The sequence below is a fragment of the Cynocephalus volans genome, chromosome 3, assembly GCF_027409185.1.
Source record: "Cynocephalus volans isolate mCynVol1 chromosome 3, mCynVol1.pri, whole genome shotgun sequence".
In the NCBI taxonomy this organism is placed as follows: Eukaryota; Metazoa; Chordata; class Mammalia; order Dermoptera; family Cynocephalidae; genus Cynocephalus; species Cynocephalus volans.
This window is the reverse complement of record NC_084462.1, coordinates 117452139-117474410: the sequence shown is the minus strand read 5'-3', so window position 1 is coordinate 117474410 and position 22272 is coordinate 117452139. Positions and strand designations below refer to the sequence as shown.

At 36.5% G+C, this 22272-nt stretch overlaps 1 protein-coding gene across 1 annotated transcript in view; it reads right to left on the bottom strand.

The window, feature by feature from the left end:
• The window catches only part of AKAP6 (A-kinase anchoring protein 6), a 353091-nt gene that overhangs the window by 99656 nt on the left and 231163 nt on the right, over positions 1-22272 (bottom strand). The window contains exon 12 of the mRNA XM_063090114.1: positions 22039-22159. Within this exon, the coding sequence (XP_062946184.1) occupies positions 22039-22159 (121 nt within the window). The remainder of the gene's footprint in view (positions 1-22038; positions 22160-22272) is intronic.

Genomic DNA, 22272 nt, shown 5'->3' with positions numbered 1-22272 from the left:
AAGACTTACTATCATGCAAATTTTAAATGCAATGTTGTATACTGCTGTCTTCCTTGACCTCTTATGTAGATATAATATTCCTTGCCTCACCCACTAAAACTATTGACCAGCTGTGTCCTAAATTAACTATAATTCATATAATGAGACAAAGCTTTCATATCCATATTTGCTTCCCTAAATTTTGACCATAAATATTTGCTTTCCTTTTCTAGCTGCTAAAATCTACTCAAATATCTATAAAAACAGAAATCTCGTTATTTGTCTTGTCAATTTGAAGAATAAACTTTCAAAGGGTGCAGGCTATATCTTCTTTGGTCAACCATATCTTGAAAATTTGAGGCCTTCAGGAAACATTGAGCTAATTCATACTAAGTGGTACATGAACTGCTGTTTGTTTTAATATACAATCATAGGAGAATTTATATATCAAAGCTTACCCCATTTCTTTATAGCTGAATTACAGGCCTGTTCAATGCAAGTATTTATAATGGAAATGCTGATGAAGCCTAAACTGTGGACGTGTATGGTTGTGCAGTAGCAGCCATTTCAAATATAGATATATTTTTAGCATTAGGAGGCACCAAGTTTGTTTAAATCTTGACTTTTTTTCTACAATTGCAAGTAATGTTAATAGCACACTGTAAACGTTAAGGCTAAGTGTGCAATGTCAAAATAGATTGGATCTCTCTGAAAATTGGAAATTCAGGCTTTTCAAACATTATCCAGATGTTTGGCTTTTATTCAGATTTCAAGAAAGAGGGAACTAATATGATATAAAATTCATACATGCATATTTCATTAGTGCCTTTTGTATCGCTGAATTAAACATTCTGAAACGTGCTTTTCCAAAATCACGTAGAGTTTTAAACCAGAACAGTTGCCAAAATGTTGCACACCTCACAAATAATGCCAAATTAATTTCATAAGGAAGAGACTATATATTTCTTAGGTTAACTCTGTTGATGTTTCCTCAAAGAGGTATCTTGCTTTCTTTTTGAGGATAAGAAGAAAAATGAGAAGTAGAACACTGTAGCCTTTAGTTTGTCAAAAGGGTGTTACTGAAGAACATGACAACTTTTAAAATCTGAGAATCAGCTGCCTAAATGATGGCCAAAAGCACTATTGCCTTTACTGTCACTATCAAAAACTACCTTTTCAAGTGGTGCAAACAGGCATTCCCCAGGGATTAAGGACTACAGCACTGAGAAGCTGCACCCAGAATTTACCATGTGTTGGAAGGTGGTAAGACAGAGCTGATCAAAACACTTCCAGGGTTGCCTGCTCTCAAAATACAATGGAAATACCATTGTACCTTTATGGGCTCACATGTGCTCACACACTGACTTTTTTGGTGGGTGCTTTTAACTTTTCAAAGGATTTTCACATCTGTAATCTTAATAGATCCATAATACTATGGGGTTTTTCTTGGTGACTGCCCAAATCCCTGTACAATAAAATATTTGATGCCTTAGGTCACTTTTTGAGGATATCTGTGGTGTCGTCACTTCATATGAGGACAAATGTGGTTTCAGAATTATATTATAAGCTCTTGCAATGGACTGTATGAGGTCAGGGACCATGTGTTGTTCATCCTTTATCCACTATAACTTTTTTTTTGGCAGCTGGCTGGTATGGGGATTCGAACTCTTGACCTTTTTGTTAGCAGCCGCTGTGACTCTTAGTACTATGGTTTAGATGTAGGAGATAATTGGAAAATATTTATTCATTTGAATTTCTCTCAAAAGAAAGATTAGGTGGACCTATATCAGCTATTGAAACACATGCCAGGTATAGTGTTAGAATGTAAATGCCTTATTTATCTTTGAAATTCATTCTCTGTGAAAAAGTTATTTGGTAAAACATCCATTACAGAAGTATTATTCACTTTTTTTTTTTTTTTTTTTTTGTCAGCTGGCTGGTACAAGGATTGAACCCTGGACCTTGGTGTTATCAGCACCACACTCTAACCAACTGAGCTAACTGGCCAGCCCCAGAAATATTATTCTCAATTTTCAGATAGAAACTATGAACAAAGTTAATTGTTTCCCATGGACAGAAATGGTGAATACAAGAAAAGTTTCCAAAAAATGTATCAAAGAAAAGAGGAAGGTGACAGCAGTTCTTTGAATATTTAAGAACACCTTTTATGAGGCAATGTTTTCTCATAGCAAGAACGTTTGATCAGTATGCAAGAGGCTAGGTCCAATTTCCAGTTCCAACACCAGCATGCTGTAGACTTAACACCCTTTTTGTTCTAGCCCCAACCCCACCTCCAGTCCTTTTGTTTCTTTGGAGTATCTGCCCATATTTACCAGGAAGAGATTTTAAGACAATAAATTGTAAGGATTTCAGGCTTTAAGATTTAAACACTGTTGCTCCAGCCTCAAAAAGCTTGACTGTCACTTCAATAGAGTGTTCTCTTTTTTTGTTCTCCTATGGCAAGCCCATGGGGAAAGTTAGTAATATTACTTCTGTTTTACAGATTAAGAATTGATAGATAGAAGCTAAGTGACTTGCCCAAGGTCAGTAAGATAGTGAGTGCTAAAACCCAGAAATAGAATTTCAGGAGGAATTCAGGTTAAGCTTGCTAGACCAAAGTAGTAGTTTTGAAAATGCATCTTTAAATCTGAATCTAGAAGTCTAAGGAAATGGGTGGGCCCTGAGAGTGTAGTGTAAATGAGGCCAAGAAATGCCATTCAAAGTGACACTGGAGTGGCCAAAACACACTTAAGAACTCCACCCATGTGGCCTCAAAGGATAGATACATTTTGGTGTAGGTTCATCCTCCAACAGTCCATAGATTTTGAATAACATAAGGTTGAGGCTAAAAGGGCAGATAGGAGAGTTCTCACTGATAGTCACACCTGCCACTCAGAAGAATGATGGCTCACAGTTTAAAGAAGCTCTAAGTAGAGGTAGAAATTTATTGGTATAAACTAAGACCATTAAGAGCAAACCTTGGTTATGACAACTGCTTTTGAGCATATTTTCCAGCTATGTAAGTGAGTCTACCATAAACATTCAAGGAAGTTTATTAGAATGGTTCCATCAAAGAGAAACAGAATGTGTGTGTGTGTGGTGTGTATGTGTATGTGTGTGCGCGTGTGTGTCCAATCACAAGAGACAAGAGTGGTAAAAGTAAGGAGGAGGAGGAAGCAAAGATTTGGTGAACAAAACGAAGGAAATGCATAGATACGTAGGGAGAAGGTAATAAGTAAACAGCCAGACAGGGGAAACAGTTACTAGTCTACAGAGACTAAATCATAAAAACTACATGAAAATAAACAGCATTGCAAGAAAGGAAGGAAGTTATAGCTAAAGAAAATGTCTTCAGTGAATGACTTCCCTGAAATAATCAGTTGAAAGAACATGATGATAATGACTTAAAAATCTGCATAAAGGCTGAAAACATTTATTAAGAGGAGACTGGAACCAAAAGAAGCAGAAGTACGAGGATGTGGATATTTAGTACAGTTTACAGTCACAACAACAAAGAACTTTTCAAGAAGAAATAGGTACTAAAACTTGTGATTTTGAAGTTTTTTCCTAAGCACCATTGCTAGGGAACCCTTCTCTGGACACCGTCAGTCTTGTGACTGTCACTTTTGCCTTTTGCTACATGATCCAGAGGAAGTCATGTCATATTTCCATAGTTATCTCATCTGCAAAACAGAGAGAGAGATACTTACCACTTATCTACCACAGATATTTTAAGAAGTAAAAAGAGCATGTTCTTAAAATAATTCAGATCTCTATAAAAAATGCACCATTAAAAAAAGTCACCAACTTTAACACACATGACTTTTATAATAACATTTTTTTCCATCTGTAACTAGTTGCAAGTAAGATTGCAAGTTTCCCATTAGTTTTTATTTTATCATCTGTCTTAAAAATAAGGCATTAAACTGTTTTCTGGCCATATCAGAGTAAAATAAGTCACATCACGGTGGAGTCACTGGATGTATTTAATACCCACCATTTAGATACTACATCAGCAAAGTATTCTACTTTTCTCTACCCTTAATTAAGGGAGAAGGGAACATGTTGCTATTACTCAATAATACTATTTCTGAAAACCTACACACATACAACCATTTAATCACACACTTCTATAAATATGGTGACAGAAAAGGGCCCATGTCAAACATTTAAATTTGTAAATCAATGAGATTGAAGGAGATTGGCAAAAAAGAAGGAAAAAAATAATATTAAAATATATGCCTGGAATCAGACAGCCCATGTTCAAACTTTTTTGCATTGCTTATTAGCTGTACACTTCTCTGTGCCTTAGTTGCTCATGTGGGGATAATATTAATACTTATTTTATAAGGTTGCTGTGAGAACTGAATGAGCTAATAATATATGCAAAGATCCTAGAACAACTCCTGTTACATAAAAACCACTATATATACAACTGTTTGTTCAAAATTGATCTAAATGTTGCATGTTAAGAAAATATGATGTTTGGCGTAACTTTTCTTATCTCTTTTATGCTATTAGCTTATATATTTGTGTATATAACTTCTCTCCACTAAATCTAGGAATCAATATTCAATAGAATGAAAAAAAAGACCTTGCTTTTTATTGACTTTCACTGAACGCATGTCATAAAATTTATTATGATTTGTCACTGGTTTTCTACCCTTCTCGAGTGTATCTTGCTAGATTTGGTAAAGTCCTAGGAGCATGTCAAGCTAATTCCCAAATCTGAAGGTTTTTTCCTATACTGTATTGTATTCTTCTGCAATGCACCTATCTCCATTCCACTTATTTAACTTCTGTTCAGCAAGATCCAGTTCAAATATCATTTCTTCCATGAAGACTTTCTAAGCTAGCACCTATTTTTCATACCACACAAATTTGCTATCTTTGCTATTATTTCATGTTGTTTGGTTTTACTTTTCTGAATGGATTATAAATTATGTAAGGAAAAGGATAAACTTCCTCTTATTTGGTTCTCTGTAGCATACTGTAATACCTCACGAATACTATTGCCTCATTCTTATCTAGTCACTAATGTGAAATAACAGCGTCCCTTACTCTTTTTTTTAAGTAAAAGTGATTTCATTAAACCATTAATTCCTACTATATATATTAGGACATATAGACATATGTAATTTTCAAAATATAGGTGAGAAAATATGAGAATTAAGGTAGAAAATGTCTTTGGGCTTAGACACACAGAAAGGGATGCAAATTTCATAAATTATTAGTGGAGTTTGTTACCAATTAGTGCAGTTTGCAAAGTAGAAAAACTTGTAATCAATTTTTCCCCAAGCAAATATGAATCTGCTTTCAACCATATAGCTCTCCAGAGAAGTAGCCCCAGTAGGGAATTTGAAATTAGAGTGATTGCCTGTCACTAGGTCTCCCAGGGTAGACTTTGAATTCAAATGTGAGCCTGTTCTTCTCCAAAATGCCTTAGGGACCATTCAGGTCCTTTCCTCATAGACAGCTAAATGCCTTTAGCCGTATCTCCCATGACATCCAATGTGACAATTCAAATATAAACCATCGATGTGCGTACAGCTATACAGGCAGAAGGTAAAAACAGGTTGCTCATATAATATGAAATGACCCATTTTCAATGGAAATATAAGTGAATATATTTGTTCCACACTGTGAAAAAAATCGAGGAGCATTTGGTAATTCTGCCTAAAGAAAAAGGTCAAAAAATTAACATGTGAGAAAATAAGATATCAAAGAGAAAGATGAATTTCCATGATAGACTTAGCAAGACACTGTAGAGAATCTAATTGAATAGTTACCTACCACCAAATAAAAGTAAAATGGAAAGGAAAGGGTTTAAGAAGTTTCATGAAGTATGTATTTATGATACTACCTGAAATGAATGAAAAATAGCGTGGCATTAAGAAATTACATACTTTTTATTGTAGTTAAAAAATACATATATTTACCTATGAGTTTGTCTGTTAGCCTTTGAAATTCAGTTCCTAAAATTCTGATTTTGCCAGATTGCTTATAGGCAAAGTCAATTACTAACAAAAGCAATCTCTGATTTTTTACCAAAGAGAAAATGAAGTTGGAATGGAACCTGGAGCCACTCAATCCATCCCCCTCACTTAAGAAGAAAATGAGACCTGAGAGGGTAAGAGTCATTGCCTGAGGGGAATCCGGCCTCCTCCTCCAGTGCTTTATCAAATGGCTTCTCAATCTTCCTCTGCTAATGCTGGTCTTTAGCAAAGCTTAAAAACAAGATCAAAGAAAACTCAAAAGGGGATCTATAGAATAAAATAACAAACTAGGGCACTGAGATGAGGTACATCCATTCCCTTAAAGAGAAATTAACATGGAGATCTGAGCATCAGTGGCCTTTGTCTTTTCCTAAGGAAGCTTCAATATCAGTTAACTCTGTATACCTATGAGAGTGGGATTGAGTCATGAGAAAAGCTATTAGAGTGACAACCAACTTCTTTATTAAAAAGCAGCTTTGATGTGTGTGTGCATGTGAGTATGCATTTAAATATTTTCATTTTGTTTTTACTGTTTTAACTGTTCCTAACTAATCTAGCATTTATTTTCTGAAAAGGTGAGTGTGAATTTGTTTGTGTTTTGGGGCCAAACATGAGATACAGTGTGATTTCAGAGCAGTCAAGAAGCCACCAGAGATGTTCTGCAAGAGCACAGTAAAACAGCCAAAATTGAAAGTGTATAGGATCCACTTTCTGATTTTTCTTGGAGTCTCACAAGCACAGTAGAGTATAGGAGGCCACCTGGTGGTGAAATGAACCAATTAACCATTTAATGTTACTCTGAAAAGCAAGCAAAACAGGAAGAGTTTGAATTGTTACAAAAGGAAAACTAGAACCTTGGGCAAAAGAACAATAGTCAGCAGGTATTATTGCAATACAGCAGACAGAACAATTAATTTGGAAATCATTGAAGTCTACAGAATAATGTATATTCCTAAAGTGTTGCCATAATGGTTATTATTTATACAAAGATCGGCAAATTCTTTCTGTGAAGAGCCAGATGGTAAATAGTTTAGGCATGCTGGCCATATGGTCACTGTTCAAACTGCTCAACTCTGCCATTGTATTGTAAAAGCAGCCACAAATACTACATAAACAAATGCATATGGCTGTGTTCCAATAAAACTTTATTTGAAAATGAGCTGTGAGCTGGATTTGATCTGCAGGCCATAGTTCATCACCCCTTGATACTGCTTTGATTATGTTTAAGAACATACTATTGACCAAGCACTAGGTGAACCCCTTATATACATTACCTCACTGAATGCTAACAACAGCCTTTCAGAGTGGGTGTTATTATCCCCATGTCCTAGGTTTGAAAACTGAAGCTTAAAATTCTTCAATAATTTGGAGGAAAATGTACTAAGCTTCTTCCAACTTAGAAATGCTTTGTGTGGCCTCATGACTATTTTTCTTTCTGTGACTGCGTGCACTTGTTCTGACCCTCCCTCCCATTTATCTTGCAGAGGCTGCTTTGGGTTTCCCTGGATGATGACTTTGCTCCTGTTTCTCCACCTGATGTTCCCTTGAAATGTGGTTTGTCTCTTACCATCTCTTTCTCCATCACTTCTTTGATGTTTAAAAACTTTATGTCAGTTTTCATAACAACAGATGTAAGCAAGCATGAAAAAGAGACAAAAGCAATGTATTAAAAATAGATAGCCACATACACAACAATAAGCCAAGGAAACTGTTATAGTGTGTATGCTACAAATGGAATGTGAGCCAAAACCACGACGCTCACTCTCACATAAATAATATATTATGCATCCACTGAGAGAAGAAGCATCTCTGTCCCTAAAAGGAAAGAGGAGTTTTTTTGGTCCATTTTTATGGCATTTTCTTTTTCTTTTCAAACTCTCCTTTTTTTTTTTTTTAGGTGTATACTATAAGTCATACCATCTCAGACAGGCCATATTCCTCTTCCAAACCACCCGTGAAGGATTTTATTACCTGTTAATAAGAGAGAGTTGAAAAATCTGATAGAGAAATCCATGGAGCTTGTTAAAGCCCTTCAAATATACGGATTTACCAGCAGTCTCTCAAAATTAGCATATTTTCTTCTACAGAAGAAGATAGAAGTGGTTTCACTTAGATGGAGTGTAGACAAAACTGAAATAAATGATTTAAAGTAATTTTTTAACTTAAAAAAAACTGCAAAAGCTTCAGAAGTGTGACTATATAGAAAACAGAGAAGAGGTTTAATTACAGAGCATGGATTCTGGCTGATTTGACAATTAAATCTAACAACAGAGGGGATTTACACTAGACATAAGAAGACTTTAGGGGCAGAGAGCGTTGTTAAACATTTTAATGGCAGGTTGTGGAATTCCCTCTGGAAAGATCTTTAATGGGGGACAAATTTTCTCCTATCTGGAACGGATAAAAAACAATCCTTGAAAGAGAGGGAATGAAATGAAGGTCCTTTTGAGGTCACTTGCGATCCTGAAACTCCCCTGAAATTCTCACTTCCCATGGAACTAAATAACTGTACAAAATCTCTAAGAGATTAACTTTGGAATATTCAGGAGAAAACAGTCATTAAGCAGGTGATGCAATTCAGAAAGTATTTACTAGGTGCCAAATATTACCTAGCCCTGGGGAGATGCCCACCCCAGCAGGGCACAGGTCTAAGCAGCAGTGTGTACAATGGACAGGAAACACACAAAAAATAGCTTTGTGCTCCAATCAGCTTTCTGGAACTATTTCCTGAGCTTGGTGAGCTCAAAACTCCCACAAGAGCTGGCTGTCACATGAAGTTTCTGGCATTACTCATGGTATCCCTGGATCTTTTTGTAAACAGAAAAGGCTTCTGACAGTGTTTCCATACTTTATTTCTTTTTCTAACCCAAACTTGGACGGATGGTGGTGCCTTGTGAAACTATCATCAAAACATGGATTATAAAATGCTAGCCAAATTTGAATGATTTTGCTATATTTCCATGTTGTAGAAAAAGATTTCAATTAGCTCAACCCTAAAGATTCATTTATACTTAAGTTTTAGTGAACATGAGGATTTTTGCTCGTGGTTTATAAGACAACCAGTGTTTCACAGAATGGGTCTTTAGTACCCCCAGGCAGATGACAGTGAGGAAGAGGAGAGAAAAGTCACACAGACAGGGACGTTCATCATGCATCTTTTCAAATCTCAGTGTGTGCTGGCTGATGAGAAAGGACAAAGTTCAGTGGGAAGACAGTAAACCCAAAAGGATGTCAGGGTGGAGACAAATATGGCCAAGAGGTGAATTCCTTACAAATCTTTATCAAATTCTGATTTTAACTGGTACATCTTTTAATCTTTTCTTAATTGCTTAAAATAATTAAAATTCACAATTAATTGTTCAGTACAAAAATATAAATGACAACATATGACAATTTTTTAAAAATTATGAATAGTGTAAACTTTTAAAAAATGAAAATGTGGGAGAAGGTTTCAAAAGTATGTTTCAGCCCTCTCCAGGCATTATAGCGGGGAAATTGAATTTTTGAATTTTCCTATTCTCAATTAATTAGCTACAGCTTTGGACTCTTTCAGGTTCTCCACCCACCCCAACCCCTCCCCATCATAATGGACTTGGATTAAAGAACCTGCCCAAGTTCAAGTCCCTTATTATTTTTCTCACCCCCTTGATTATTACATTTTTAGAAACACACACTCATCTGAAGTCAAACCTAATTTTCTATAATGAATGCGCCAAGGAACTCTCCTGCCAACTATGGTACAAGAAAAAATTGTGTTTATATACCTACCATTTCTAATGACTGTTCATGTTCACCTACATCTATTGTTTGATTTTTAGGTTTCACATTTGCACAGTACATTTTATATGTGTAAATAATCATGCTGGTATATGTTTAAATAATCAAGACTACATCAGAGAATTCAGTGGTTTGAGAGGCTGGAGACTAGCCATAGAATTAAGGTGATTAGTTGTGCATTTTTGTGTCATTTATATCTCAGACATGGGTGTCTCTCTCCTTCCCTTCCTCTCTCCCTCTTTCTTTCCCTACCATTGTCCTTTCTCTCTGATATCCACCTGGCCAAATCTGAGTACCCTGAGTATTAAAAACTGTCCTTAATGCACTTTGGTTTTTCAAGGAGAGATATTTTTGGTTTTGTTTCATATATAATATAAAAGGCTATGAAGTTTTAGACTTGATTTTCACAGCATGAAAATAGGTTTGTTTTCTTGAAAAAATAATGAATTGATAGGATAGTTCTGATTAATAGAGTTTAATTAATTACTGAATAAGTCTTGTTGGAAATCTGTTTTTCAACACATGCTTATTGAGTTTCTGTTATGTGTCAGGCACTGTGCTAGGCACAGAATATATACATCAATAAACACAGACAAGAACCCTGCCCTCCTGGAGTGTGGAGTCTAGCAAAATAATAATCATTCATTCTCAAATTTAGCACACAATGTCCAAATCTATCATCATTATATTAAAATATAATTCATAACAAAGTGCGCAAAGCTAAATTATCTTCGAGGGCTTTCTCAGGGAGGCACTTGCAAGTATCAAAAGAGATAATACTATGGTATGGAAAGTCAGAAAATTCAAAATTGCAAGATTTATAACATAGAAATGTGCTCCAGACTGAAACTTGGAATAGATGAAGGAATTTTGTATAGTTATTTATATATGCATGATGTAAATGTCTTGGGACTAGCAGCATATCTGGTCCAAAGAATCTGGCTTCATCCAAATTCAATACTGATGAAAGACTTTTTAATTAAACAAGTTGATACTTTGTATACATGTGTGTGTATGTGTACACACGTAAATGTGTGTGCAAAGTCATGTCTGTGTGTATGTTCCTCTTCCACAAACTTCCCAGTTTTCAATGGCTAAAATGAAATGACAAGAGGAATACCAAAAATCACAAATTTTCTTCACACAAATGTCTATGAGTATATGGAATCAATTACTTTGGAAAGCAGCTGAAATAGTAAATTCAGATGAGTTTCAGGAGTGTATAGATGTCCTTCTGGAGAAAAGCTAGAGCTCTGTGGTCTAAGAGGGTTTAGAAGTAAAATTGAAATCAATTGAAATCAACCCAAAAGCGACAAGGGTGTTAGGCTCATTGGTTCTTTCTTAGCTTCAGAAAAAGAAAATGTGTGTGTGTGTGTGTGTGTGTGTGTGTATTTATATATATTTATATTTATAATTATATTCATGTGTGCATGTGTGCCTTATGCAAATGAATCAAGGTTCAGCAGGAAGACCACTCTTTTCTTTTAGCTTACCCCAGTGTGCCATTAGGGATAGAGTGTCACAGAAGTGCCTGGTTTAAGAATGTATGAGCTTCACAAATGCCCACATTATTAAAAATATGCTTAGGAATGCCCTTGTTTCTGAGAACTAAAATTGCTTTCTCAATAGGACTGGAATTTTTTTTTTTTTTTTCAACAAGTGATATTCCTTTAGAGCATCTCTCCAATGGGGACCTTTCTTCAGTAACTTCCTTTGGCAATAACAGGATCCATAAGGTTGAATCCTCCTAGGGCCATGCTGCCTTTAGTCCATCTTCCAAAAAGCATAAATAGTTTCAGCCCTGGTGTTGCTAAATCTGTCAAAGTACAGGAGGCCCCCATGAGTCTCAACGTGGCAAAACTTTCTCAGGGGGCTGAGTTGCTTAAGAATGTTTGGGGGCTTTCACAGAAGAGCCTGATGATTGGCTAAAGAGCCAACCTAAGCCAAATCATGTTTTCTTTGCAGAAGTACCATCTAATATTTGGGACCTTCTTCCTCCTATATTAGCACAAAAAGCTCATGTAGAGGGAGGAAACAGTGTTTTTGCAAGAATCCTACCGGTTGTAGAGAAGAGGCTACGGGGCAACAGTGAGCAGGCAAGCAGCATGTGAGAGAAGGACTGTGGGCATCAGAGCCCCCCCGACTGGGTTTGAACCCCAACTACTCAGTTCTTGTGGTAGTTATTGGTACAGTTCAACAAATATTTCTAGCTTTCTGCTTTTCAGGCACATGGTAGGGCTGCATTTTCCTAACCACTTTGAAGTTGGTTGGGGCCAGGCGATTAGTTCTGGCCAATAATTTTGAGTAGAAGTGACATGTCTCCTCCAGGTGGGAGGTTTAATGGCCAGAGTGAGACCCTCCAGAGCTCCCTTTTCTGTGCTATGGTGAGGGAATATTTAAGTGCGTAGCTGCTCCATAAGTCTGAGTCCTGGAGTGAGGACAATGCCAAGCAGAGCCAATGGCCAACCTAGGACGGACATGTAGTATGCATGAGAAACAATCTTTGCAGCGTTAAGCCTCTGAGATTTGGAGGTGGTTTGTTATCTCAGCATAACCTAGCCTAACCTGACTGAGAAACTAGTTCTTTGTCTTTTAGGCTACCTACTTAACCTCTCTGTGTTTTAGGCTCCGAGTGTCTGAAATAGAGAAAATACTCCAGAATCATTGTGAGCATTAAATAAGATAATGTGAGTAGGGCACGGACACAATCAAATAGTAAGATTTGACCAATATTAGTTTCTTTCTCCCTCCATCCTACTCCCATCCCATTCCATACAAACACACTCACACACACATGAACACTTCTCTTTTTATCAATTGGTAAAGTAGACAACATCTGTTCTTGGTCCCTTTTCTGGATTTCTCTACTCTATCCACTCCCTTCTTTTCCCAGTGCCCTTCCAATTAAGCTAGATGTTAAAATTGGCACTTAATTAAATATCATTCTCCTACACCCCTCAACATAGAATATCTGCATCCAGTAGAGTGCACTCTTTTTTAACCTCAAAGAAACGAATCTTAAGGATGAGATTTAAGGCAGTATGAACATTTGGTAATGGAGATAGTTGGGTTGGGAGATTCCTAATACTCAAAAATTGATGTCCCTCAGACACAGTTGTGAGATAAGGACAAAAAGCAAGGAGGTTAATGAGTTTCTGCATGAAAGCACCATGGCTGAGCTTTTCCCGTTGGTGCTGACCACCTATTCTGAACAGGTACAAGGACTTCTTCTGAAATAGCTAAAACATTATCTAGGTATCTTCTAGCCCTACCTCCTGCTTGAGGAATACATGCATGAAATTCTAATGAATTGTAAAAACTAGAATGATAATAAAGACAAAATACTTGTACTCAATAGTATATGCATCTTATACACTTCTTTGTGGTATAGGTATGATAACCAATGCCTTCCTGATGCAACTACATGGAACATTAAGCCTAACGTTTATCCTTTTTATATCAATACCTCTTTGTCAATGATAACACTTTGTTTTCTTCTTTAAACTTTGGTACTCTTTCTTTTTTAACAAAATAAATAACCCCAAATTCATATCATAGTTGTCTGTAAAGTTTAATCACACATCATATAATTGTTTTCCAGCTTCAAATCAGAGCGGCCCAAATATAAATATAACCACTGAAGATAAGTAATTTAAAAATAGGAAATGCTAAAAAGTAGGTGAGGAACATTTCCATTAAGTCACTCATCTGAAACACATGTATAATACTGAGTAGTTCAGGAGCCTAAGATGGTAGTGAACCAAACGCCCTTTCTTAGGAATTTAAATGTTCCTCTAATTTATTTCATGGAAACCAGAAAGAAATCTACAAATATCTGAGGTTAAAGACAAAGCTTTCAGCTTAACATAGGAGGAGAACACTGCACACTCCCATGTAATTAAGTAAAGGTCATTATTCAAAGAGTTAAAGGCTAACATTTTTTGCAATTTAATCCAAAATTTATTAGCAAACTCTAATGATTATCCTGATTGCAATTTAAAAAATCTCCCAAACAGGTCAACTCATTTAAGTGCTATCTGTAATCATTTGGATTTTAACATGATGGTTATTACTTATTACCCTGAAACCAAGCAGTGCAATGAGATATTGATTACTTTTAACCTTTAGATCCAAGGATTCAAGAAAGGTCAGAGGAGGGGAACACTCAACCTCTCTTGGCTGGCGAATGGATAGCCTTCAGGAGAATTCAAATGATTCCCATTGGCCAAGTAGATCCAAGATTAGTTTATTCTCTGGGCTGACAAGAAATGATGATGCTTTTAAAAATAACACTCAGCACATATTTAGTGAAGTGTTGCATTTATATAACCAATGGCCTCAGATGTGCTTCACATTACAGCAAGTTTCAGGCTGTTAACCCTTTACCATGTTTTGTTGGGGGAAACACCTTTGTTGGAATGAGATATCAAATGTGGTAGCTTTCATTGTAATAAACTCATCTCATTAAACTAAGATCTCTTGGTAGGTTCCCAAAAGGCTGAATGCAATCATTGGCCACTGTCGGCCTTTAGCATTTCTTTTGGTTTTCTTTTTTCCATGACAGCATTTAGAAATATTTTTCACATTTGTGCCACTGAAAAGCAATGAACTCTAGGTAGGGTCCAGCAGAATTACAGGCAAGAGAAACATAACTTTTATGTGTTAGATTAATTTGCAGAACACTTGGCACTATTATTGCCAAGTCGTCAAATTGTTCCAAGTTGTTCCGGAAGGTTGTTATTAATAGTATGTTTTCTGAGGAAAGTTCTGTCTACTTTTGGAACTGCATTTCTGTTGCCAAGGAAACTCCTTTAAGCACAGTTTTCTAGGAGCACACTGCTGCTTTTGTTTGCCAGTGTCCTATTCATATCATCTAAGCAAGCGTTTTACATGCTCCAGCCCGCAGTCCCAAATGTTGAAGTTTTAGCCCATTTAAGTTGCTTTTCAAACATTGCTAATGCCTGCTATGATTTCCCTCTCTCCCTGCCTCTCCCCCCTCGATGCAAACCCCTTTTCCCCCTTTCTTCTTCCTACTCTCCTTCCAACACGCCCAGTTCTTGCTATTCAAGGTTTATTTTTTTAAACAGTTGCATTAGGGCAGATAGTTTTCACAAGTTTTTGATAAATTAACTTTAATTTGAATAATAATTCCATAGGTTGTAGCATTAGTCCTTCAAGTGTTCATTATCTTTTCACTCTAAAATTAATGTAGTCATTTCCTACTGACTCCTCTACCCCATTTATTGAAGTGCTGAGGAAAACATGTCATTGAGGACCGAGCCAGCCCTGTTGTGATTAAGCGTGGTCACATGGCCCATCTCTGCCAAAACGAGGGCCCTGAGAAAAGGTGACAAAGACAGTGATTTCCTGTCAGCAAAGAGTACGACAGGGCTGTCTAGAAGTGATGCAAATGAGGGAAACTTTCCCCACAGCTTGTTTGATCCACTCTAGGCCTGAGCAGACCAGGCCAGGGACAGCGCGAGCTGCACAATGCGGCGGAGGCCAGCCCCAGCCAGGACACCTTCCGGACAGCAGCTCGCCCGCCGGAGACAAAAACTGCTGGCGGGGCTTGGCTTCCTCATCCCTCCACACACACAGCCAACTCTTTCTTGGCATCCTATTCTTTAACATCCTTTTCTTTTTTTCTCTTTTTAAAAAAGTGATTCCAATAGAAATGATAGGCTCCAGCATGAACAGTGTTTCATACATTGTTCAAAACCACATTCATCTACTTTTTCTCCTCCAACGTTTTCAGGATTTTTGCCCTCTCGCAAAAGAAAAAATATATATTCAATTTTCATAGCAAACACTGATTCATCAAAGCTCAAATTAATATGACATAAAGGTCTAAGGACTTTTTGAACTTTAATAAAAATGGAACAACAAAGTCATTTCTAGATAGCAGTGGAGACAGCCCAGGTTCTTCCATTCTGATCACTTTAAAAATGACTTGATAATGTTATTTGAAATATTCTAATGATTTTAAACATATTCTTCTTATCTTAATGGGGTTTTAATCTAACATACAATTAAGCTATACAATTAATCTACCAGGAAAGAGGTAAAAAATTATCATTAAGTTCTTGTGCCTGATATATCTGGTACATTTTTACCTTGACTGCTTCAATAACCAGTAATTTGTTTCATTTTGAACAATCAGGCAGAGATGTAAAACTCAGTACTGAAATTCCAACATAAGGCCTAATTGATAGAATTTAATTTTTTGATGCACACTTCTATTCTATACAATAATGTATGAAATTTTTTTTTTAAGTTGATGATTTTCTTCTATTTTAAGCCTACTTACTGTGACCTGGACTGTGAACCAACCTAGCATTACGTTTTTAAGGAGCTCAAGTTCAGTCATAAGGGTACCAAGCCATATCTAAAGTTATTCAGATCGGGCCAGCCCCATGGCTCACTCGGGAGAGTGCGGTGCTGGTAGCGCCAAGGCCACGGGTTCGGATCCTATATAGGGATGGCCGGTGTGCTCACTGGTTGAGCGTGGTGCTGACAACACCATGCTAAGGGTTGTGATCCTCTTACCGGTCAAGGAAAAAATAAATAAATAAATAAATAAAGTTATTCAGATCAATTGGGTCCAGAACAGAATGAAAAAGATCTATTCCAGAGGGCTGAAATTTGTGATTTTATAAAATATAGGAGTAATATGATCAATCTGTTTTCTATGAGCCATTCATAGCAATGACAACATTATTTTGGCATCAATAGTTATAAAATAACCAGTGAACTATGCTCCATTTTTCTTCTTTTACTCTATATTTCTTATTCCTTAGAATTTCTAATCCTATTCCATACACATTTCTTTTAAAAGTCATAATGCTTGTCTTTTAACACACATCCAAATTCTCTAGAGTAACATCTTCCCCTCTCCTTTAAAATTTACCCCTTTTTCTGTTATCTGTTGTTGTTGTTTTCTTAAGCCAACTCTTCTTTCATTGTCTGGTTTTTAAAATTTGTTTGTATTTGTTTTTTTAGCATTTTCTTATCTATTCCTTCAGTCGCCCAAGATTTTAATTTACTCCTTTGCTCTTTTTTATTTGATTAACTTTTAATAACTAATTTTAGCTGCTGTTTTTTCAATGCTTATATTTCTCTCCCACTTTTCTAATATTCTCCTCTTTTACAATATATTATATTGATGTCCTCTCTTATTAATCCTAACTGGCCAAACAAACGTTGAAAGGAGCCACCTTTTGGTGAGAGCTGTGCTCAAGGTCTCTACACATTACCTGGCAACAGAGTCACAGAAAAATAATTCACTTTTTAGAAGTATTATGGTTAGAAATTTACTTGTAAGACATACTGTGTTAAAAAATTTCTCTAACACACCATTCTAAACCTTCATATAAAAAATTCTGAAAGAGCACCTTTTCATATCTAAATATCAAAATAAACTTGATTTCTTCAAGGAAGCTTCTTCTCGTAGAAAATGTAAATTTTGCAGTTGAGCACATTTCCCTCTTTGCTCTCACTACCAGGAAACTCAAAATTTGGGGACCATCTTTAGTAACTGTATAGGACTTTATAGTCTATGTAGAGGCATATTAACTTTTCTCACAGACATAGACTCTAGTCTATGTATATTTTCCCCAGTTCTGATTTGTATTTATATTTTTATAATATTTTTATTATTTTCATGTGGATTCTTATAAACAACTTCAAAGTACTACTAGGGTAAGAATGTAATTAATCTGTTTAGTAAGCATTGTATTATGCAAAATAAATGTCTTTTTCCTTTTACATGCAGGATATGTTTGGATAATACTTATATCAATGGAGAAAGATGCAGGAAACTTGCATTTTCCCCATAAAAACCAGAACCATGCAAGTAACTAACCTTCAAAATTAAACATAAAATCTTCATTGTAAGTTCCCTGAAAGTACAAAAGTCTTAGTTGAAGTGGCACCATAATATTTTTAAGCTGGAAGGATACTTTCTATTCTATTGTAGAGGAGCTGCTAAGCTGTTCACTCAAGGAACAAATTTACAAATGTGATGTTTTAGTGAGCTTTATATGATATGAAAACAACTCTTGCTCAATCATTACAATCACCAGACTGCAACTTCTGAATTTGGCCTTTGAAATTAACCTTTGGACTCTGGAACCCCACACCAACTGGGGATGACTAGGAGCTCTGTCATCTGTGCTCTGTAGGTAGCAGAGAACGGGCAGTGTTTTGTGGAGAGGTAAGGAGCCCCTGACAGGGTGTACCCTCACAGCACTATAAAGTCAGCTGTGACTGCTGGGGAGGACAGTACAGCAACAACAGCCACAGCCTGAGCTGGAACTCTCCAGTTGTTGAAATGCTTCCAGGTCACTCAGTCTATAAAATTTATAGGATGGGGGAGGAGGTGTCTTGAGCTTCCCTGAGCCCAAGAATAATGCCACCTTTGATCTGTAGAAATGAAAAAATGGAGCTTTTCCTTTGCAAGTGGGTTTTAAATATTTCTCCATTAATAGTTAATGCACATGCAGACCAGCAGAGTGACAGCTCCCTGTGATTATGAATTCTGGCTCCGTAACTATAGTCCAAATAGGAGCTGAACTTTCAAAATCACGGTGGTTACTTTTGACAAATTAAATAGTCCTACTTAGGAAGGTGGGAAGAATGAAGAGACAGAGAGAGAGAGTGGAGCAAATTCTCCTTGGAGGTGATTCTTAGATTGAAGAGGAAAAAAACAGAAAGGACTACATTTGTGTTTTCTAGGCTGACGACACTGTCAATGTTTATTAGAAAATAGGTACAGAAAGTCCCTATTCAGAGGTAGACAAGACAGAGAAGGGAGAGGGAAGGCATTGGCAGTGTGGCTCACTGTCTCAATACAGGAAAAAAGTATATAAATATACTGAAAAGGGAATGATTAGTTTTTAATAAGAATTAGGTTGCTCGTAAGACTGTGCAGCTTAGAATAAATTAGAAAGAAAATGGTCATACATTTCTAAGAATCTGAAAATAACAAATAGTTTTTTTTTAAATTACTTTATAGCTCATTATAGTATTAAGGTTTCTAAATTATGTTAGGTTGTATCAATTCTTTATTGATATTGTATTCCTTGCCTGTTAAATCCAATTCTTTTCCTATATCAGTTCCTTGTATATTTTGCTGGCTTTGGGTAACCAAACTATCTCAACAGGTGTCCTACTTGGGAGCTCTGCTGAATGCATAGTTTGGGGTATTTATCTGTAGTTCCATATGTAGCAGTTAAGGCCAGGTGATTTTCTAGCAGAGACCAGAATATAAAAATAGACAAAGTCAGGAAGGTAGCATCTAACATTGAAAATGCTAAATACGCTTCACTCTCACTAACTACCATCTTACTAGATTTTCTCTAACCCCTCATTTCCAAATGTGTACCTGGGGGCACTGTGCAATGGTGTGAATTGGGATCTGGGCATAACTATCTATGCCGGGAAAGGAGTTGAGTGATGAAATACAGAGAGCAAGCCAGGGAGAGGAGAACACAGCTTCCGAATGCTATGATAGCAGGAATCGTGGTTCCGTTTTGGTCTGTGGTTTCCAGGTGTTTTGCTGTCACTCAGCTGAGTATCCCCGTCACAGGTTCATTAGTGCCGTGGGTCATGGGCTTCATCTCCATCCTTAATTTCTTAACTCAACAGCTGTTGTTCAATATCAACTATGTAAGGTGCTTGCTTAACAATGTGTAGAATACAAGTCTAAGGAATTTTTGTGGTGTTACACAAATGTTTTAAGAAGTAAAGATGATCCAGATAAATTGAGATGGACTGGAAATGCTGTGAAATGGGTTGGGGTCCTGTTGAGTTGTCACAATGACCGGGGACCATGATAGTAAATGTTCTGTAGTGCGAGGGATAGTCTCACAAAATAACAAAAGAATTGTTTTGCCCCAAATGTCAATGGTGCCCTTAATAAGAAACGTTGCTAAAGCATTGGTATCTTTTGGGGCAAACAAATATAAATCACTAAAGATGATTAAAGTTGTCTCAAATGGTACTTAAAGCCTAGGAAGGCCTGGGGACCAATTGAAAAGCTTTACTTGGGCTATGATCAATAGGCTACAAATCCCCCTCCCCAAAGGCATCAGTTCAGTTGATTCCTGGAAAAGCATATTAGAACAGAGGAATGGGATGTTGAAAATGTTGACCTAACCTGGGAATCCCTGGAGATTCTCAGGGAAGATCTGAAATTAATTCTCCTCCACCAGTTTTTCTAATTCACAGCCACCCCAAGTTCTAAATGATTTCTTTCTCAATATCCTCAGCATTACACTGGAGGTTTGTAAACCTCTGGAATAACTTGGGGACTCACATAAAGAAAGATACTACAGACCAGCAGCATTTGCCCTTGGTTTCTAACTCAATCTTTAATTTTGCTTATAAACCAAATGCAAAGTTAGTGCTGGTCTCATGAGCTGAGCTATACCGAGCACCTAAAGCAGGAGGGTGACAGGACATGAGTCACAAATGAAAAACAACACTATGGAAAATGTTTGGAAAAATACTATAACCCAGAAGTACTGAGTGGGTGGAATAATGCCCTTCAATATGCCAGAATGGGAATTTTCAGGCAAAGCACTTACAAGGAAAGCACACACACAAAAAGAAGACTGCACATTTTGTTCAATGATTTCCTATTAATTGTGATGTAAATTATATGGATGTGATTTTGACAAAGAATAGCACTGTTTCGGAAAAAATAGTGGCTATGTGCAAAATACAAAATGCATCAAGAAGAAAAGAAATGTTATTTGGCATCATGAGTGCAATAAAGTTTGAGATAACGGCTTATAATTAGGTAAACTTTTGTATTTATTTTTCCTGTTTGGCTCAACTTCTAATGCTTAAGTATTGGGAATAAAATATTTTTCTATCCCTAAATTAAAATAGATTTACAGGCATTTTTTATACATAATTCCTGACCCTGACATAAAATGTGAAATCACCTAGCTGTGCTACATTAGGTTGAGACTGTTACCGTAATAATAAGTTATGCCAGAAGATGTATTGGATAGCTTTGTTGCTAATGTGGACAGCTATCCATACAGGAAACAGCTAACAGTCAACAAGCTCCATTAGTGTTGGACAGAATTCTTTACAGAGTAAAATGTGCCTATTTGCTGAATCCCTGGGGAGCTTATATCTTTTCTTCACTAAGATGATTCTCAGAGGACACTAATTAAAGTCAACCAGACCTTTGAAAAGTACAAATATCTCTCGTTAGAGGAGGTAAAAGTTAAAATAATTTATTAAGGAAAAGTAAATCAAAACAATAAAATTGAAGAAAGAAGACAACTTTTATTTGACCTTGAATGTACTTCTTATTCTATAAGAAATTTTAAAAAGCTAGAGAGTAGTTGTTTCTTGTCATTATACTGTTGCTGATTCTGTGGTTAGTTATTAATTTTATTTTTTATGATTCACAATCTGCTCTTTGAAATATGCCATATGCTCAAAGCAATTCAAGGATGACAACTGTCAGAATTACTCCAATAAAAATTGCTTAAATGAGGAAGATTTACTGCAGTCTGATATTTCAGTGGAAAGACCCTCCCCGCATTCACCCCCAATTGCTTTTACAGGCACTGTGGATCTTGCAACCATTTTTTTCAGTCGAAATCACATGGTTGTTTTGTAAGAACTTCAAGACTAAGAATTTGTAAAACACACCAGGCTAAGGGTGAATTAGCAGACATGGAAAACAATATAGATAGTTATTAGATGAATTGCCTGCAATCAATATGTGAGTTCCAAGTTAGTTTTCTTAAATCACACGCAAACGTATTGACTTAATATGACAAGGTCTGCTCTATGTATCACTAATAAACATTAAATTGGATGAGCCCCGTACCCTGGCAGCAGCAAGCCAAGCCAAAGGCAAATTTCTTTTTTTCTCTCGGAAGATCTGAGGGGTGCATAGAATCCACCTGAGTGCTCCAATCAAAACACATTTTGTTAAGTGTTACCAGTCCATTTATCCTTCGTTTGTTTCTGTCTATTTATTAATGCAGTTTCATTTATTGCTATTCATCGTGAAGATAAATCTTTGTCCTTCTATAGAATTACACCAAATAGAATGTGATAAAGGGAACTTTCTTGCAATTATGATGTCGGTGCAGCCTGTCAGCACACAAGGGATGGAAATGAGTTTGGGGACAGGGAAGGGAATTCTAATAGACACCATGATACATACAATGAACGCAAAGATATCCTGAGAGAGAAAGACTTGTCAGGCTAATCAGATCTTCCACAGCAAGGTAAAGGTAGGAAGGGTAGTTCTAACCTTGTAAAGATGCTGCTGCTGCTCCTCTGACATCATCAGGTCGTGGCTGTCCATCACAAGGGACTCCATGTCAATCAGCCAATCCCAAAGCTCCTGATATTCTGAATCAAAGTCCAGAAGCCTGAAGATAAGGCACAAAATGTATTATGCATAAATACAGTGTAGCCGTTAAAAATCTCATATTAGAATAATATATTCTTGAAAACCCGTGATGTTCCTAGGTGATACCTGTAA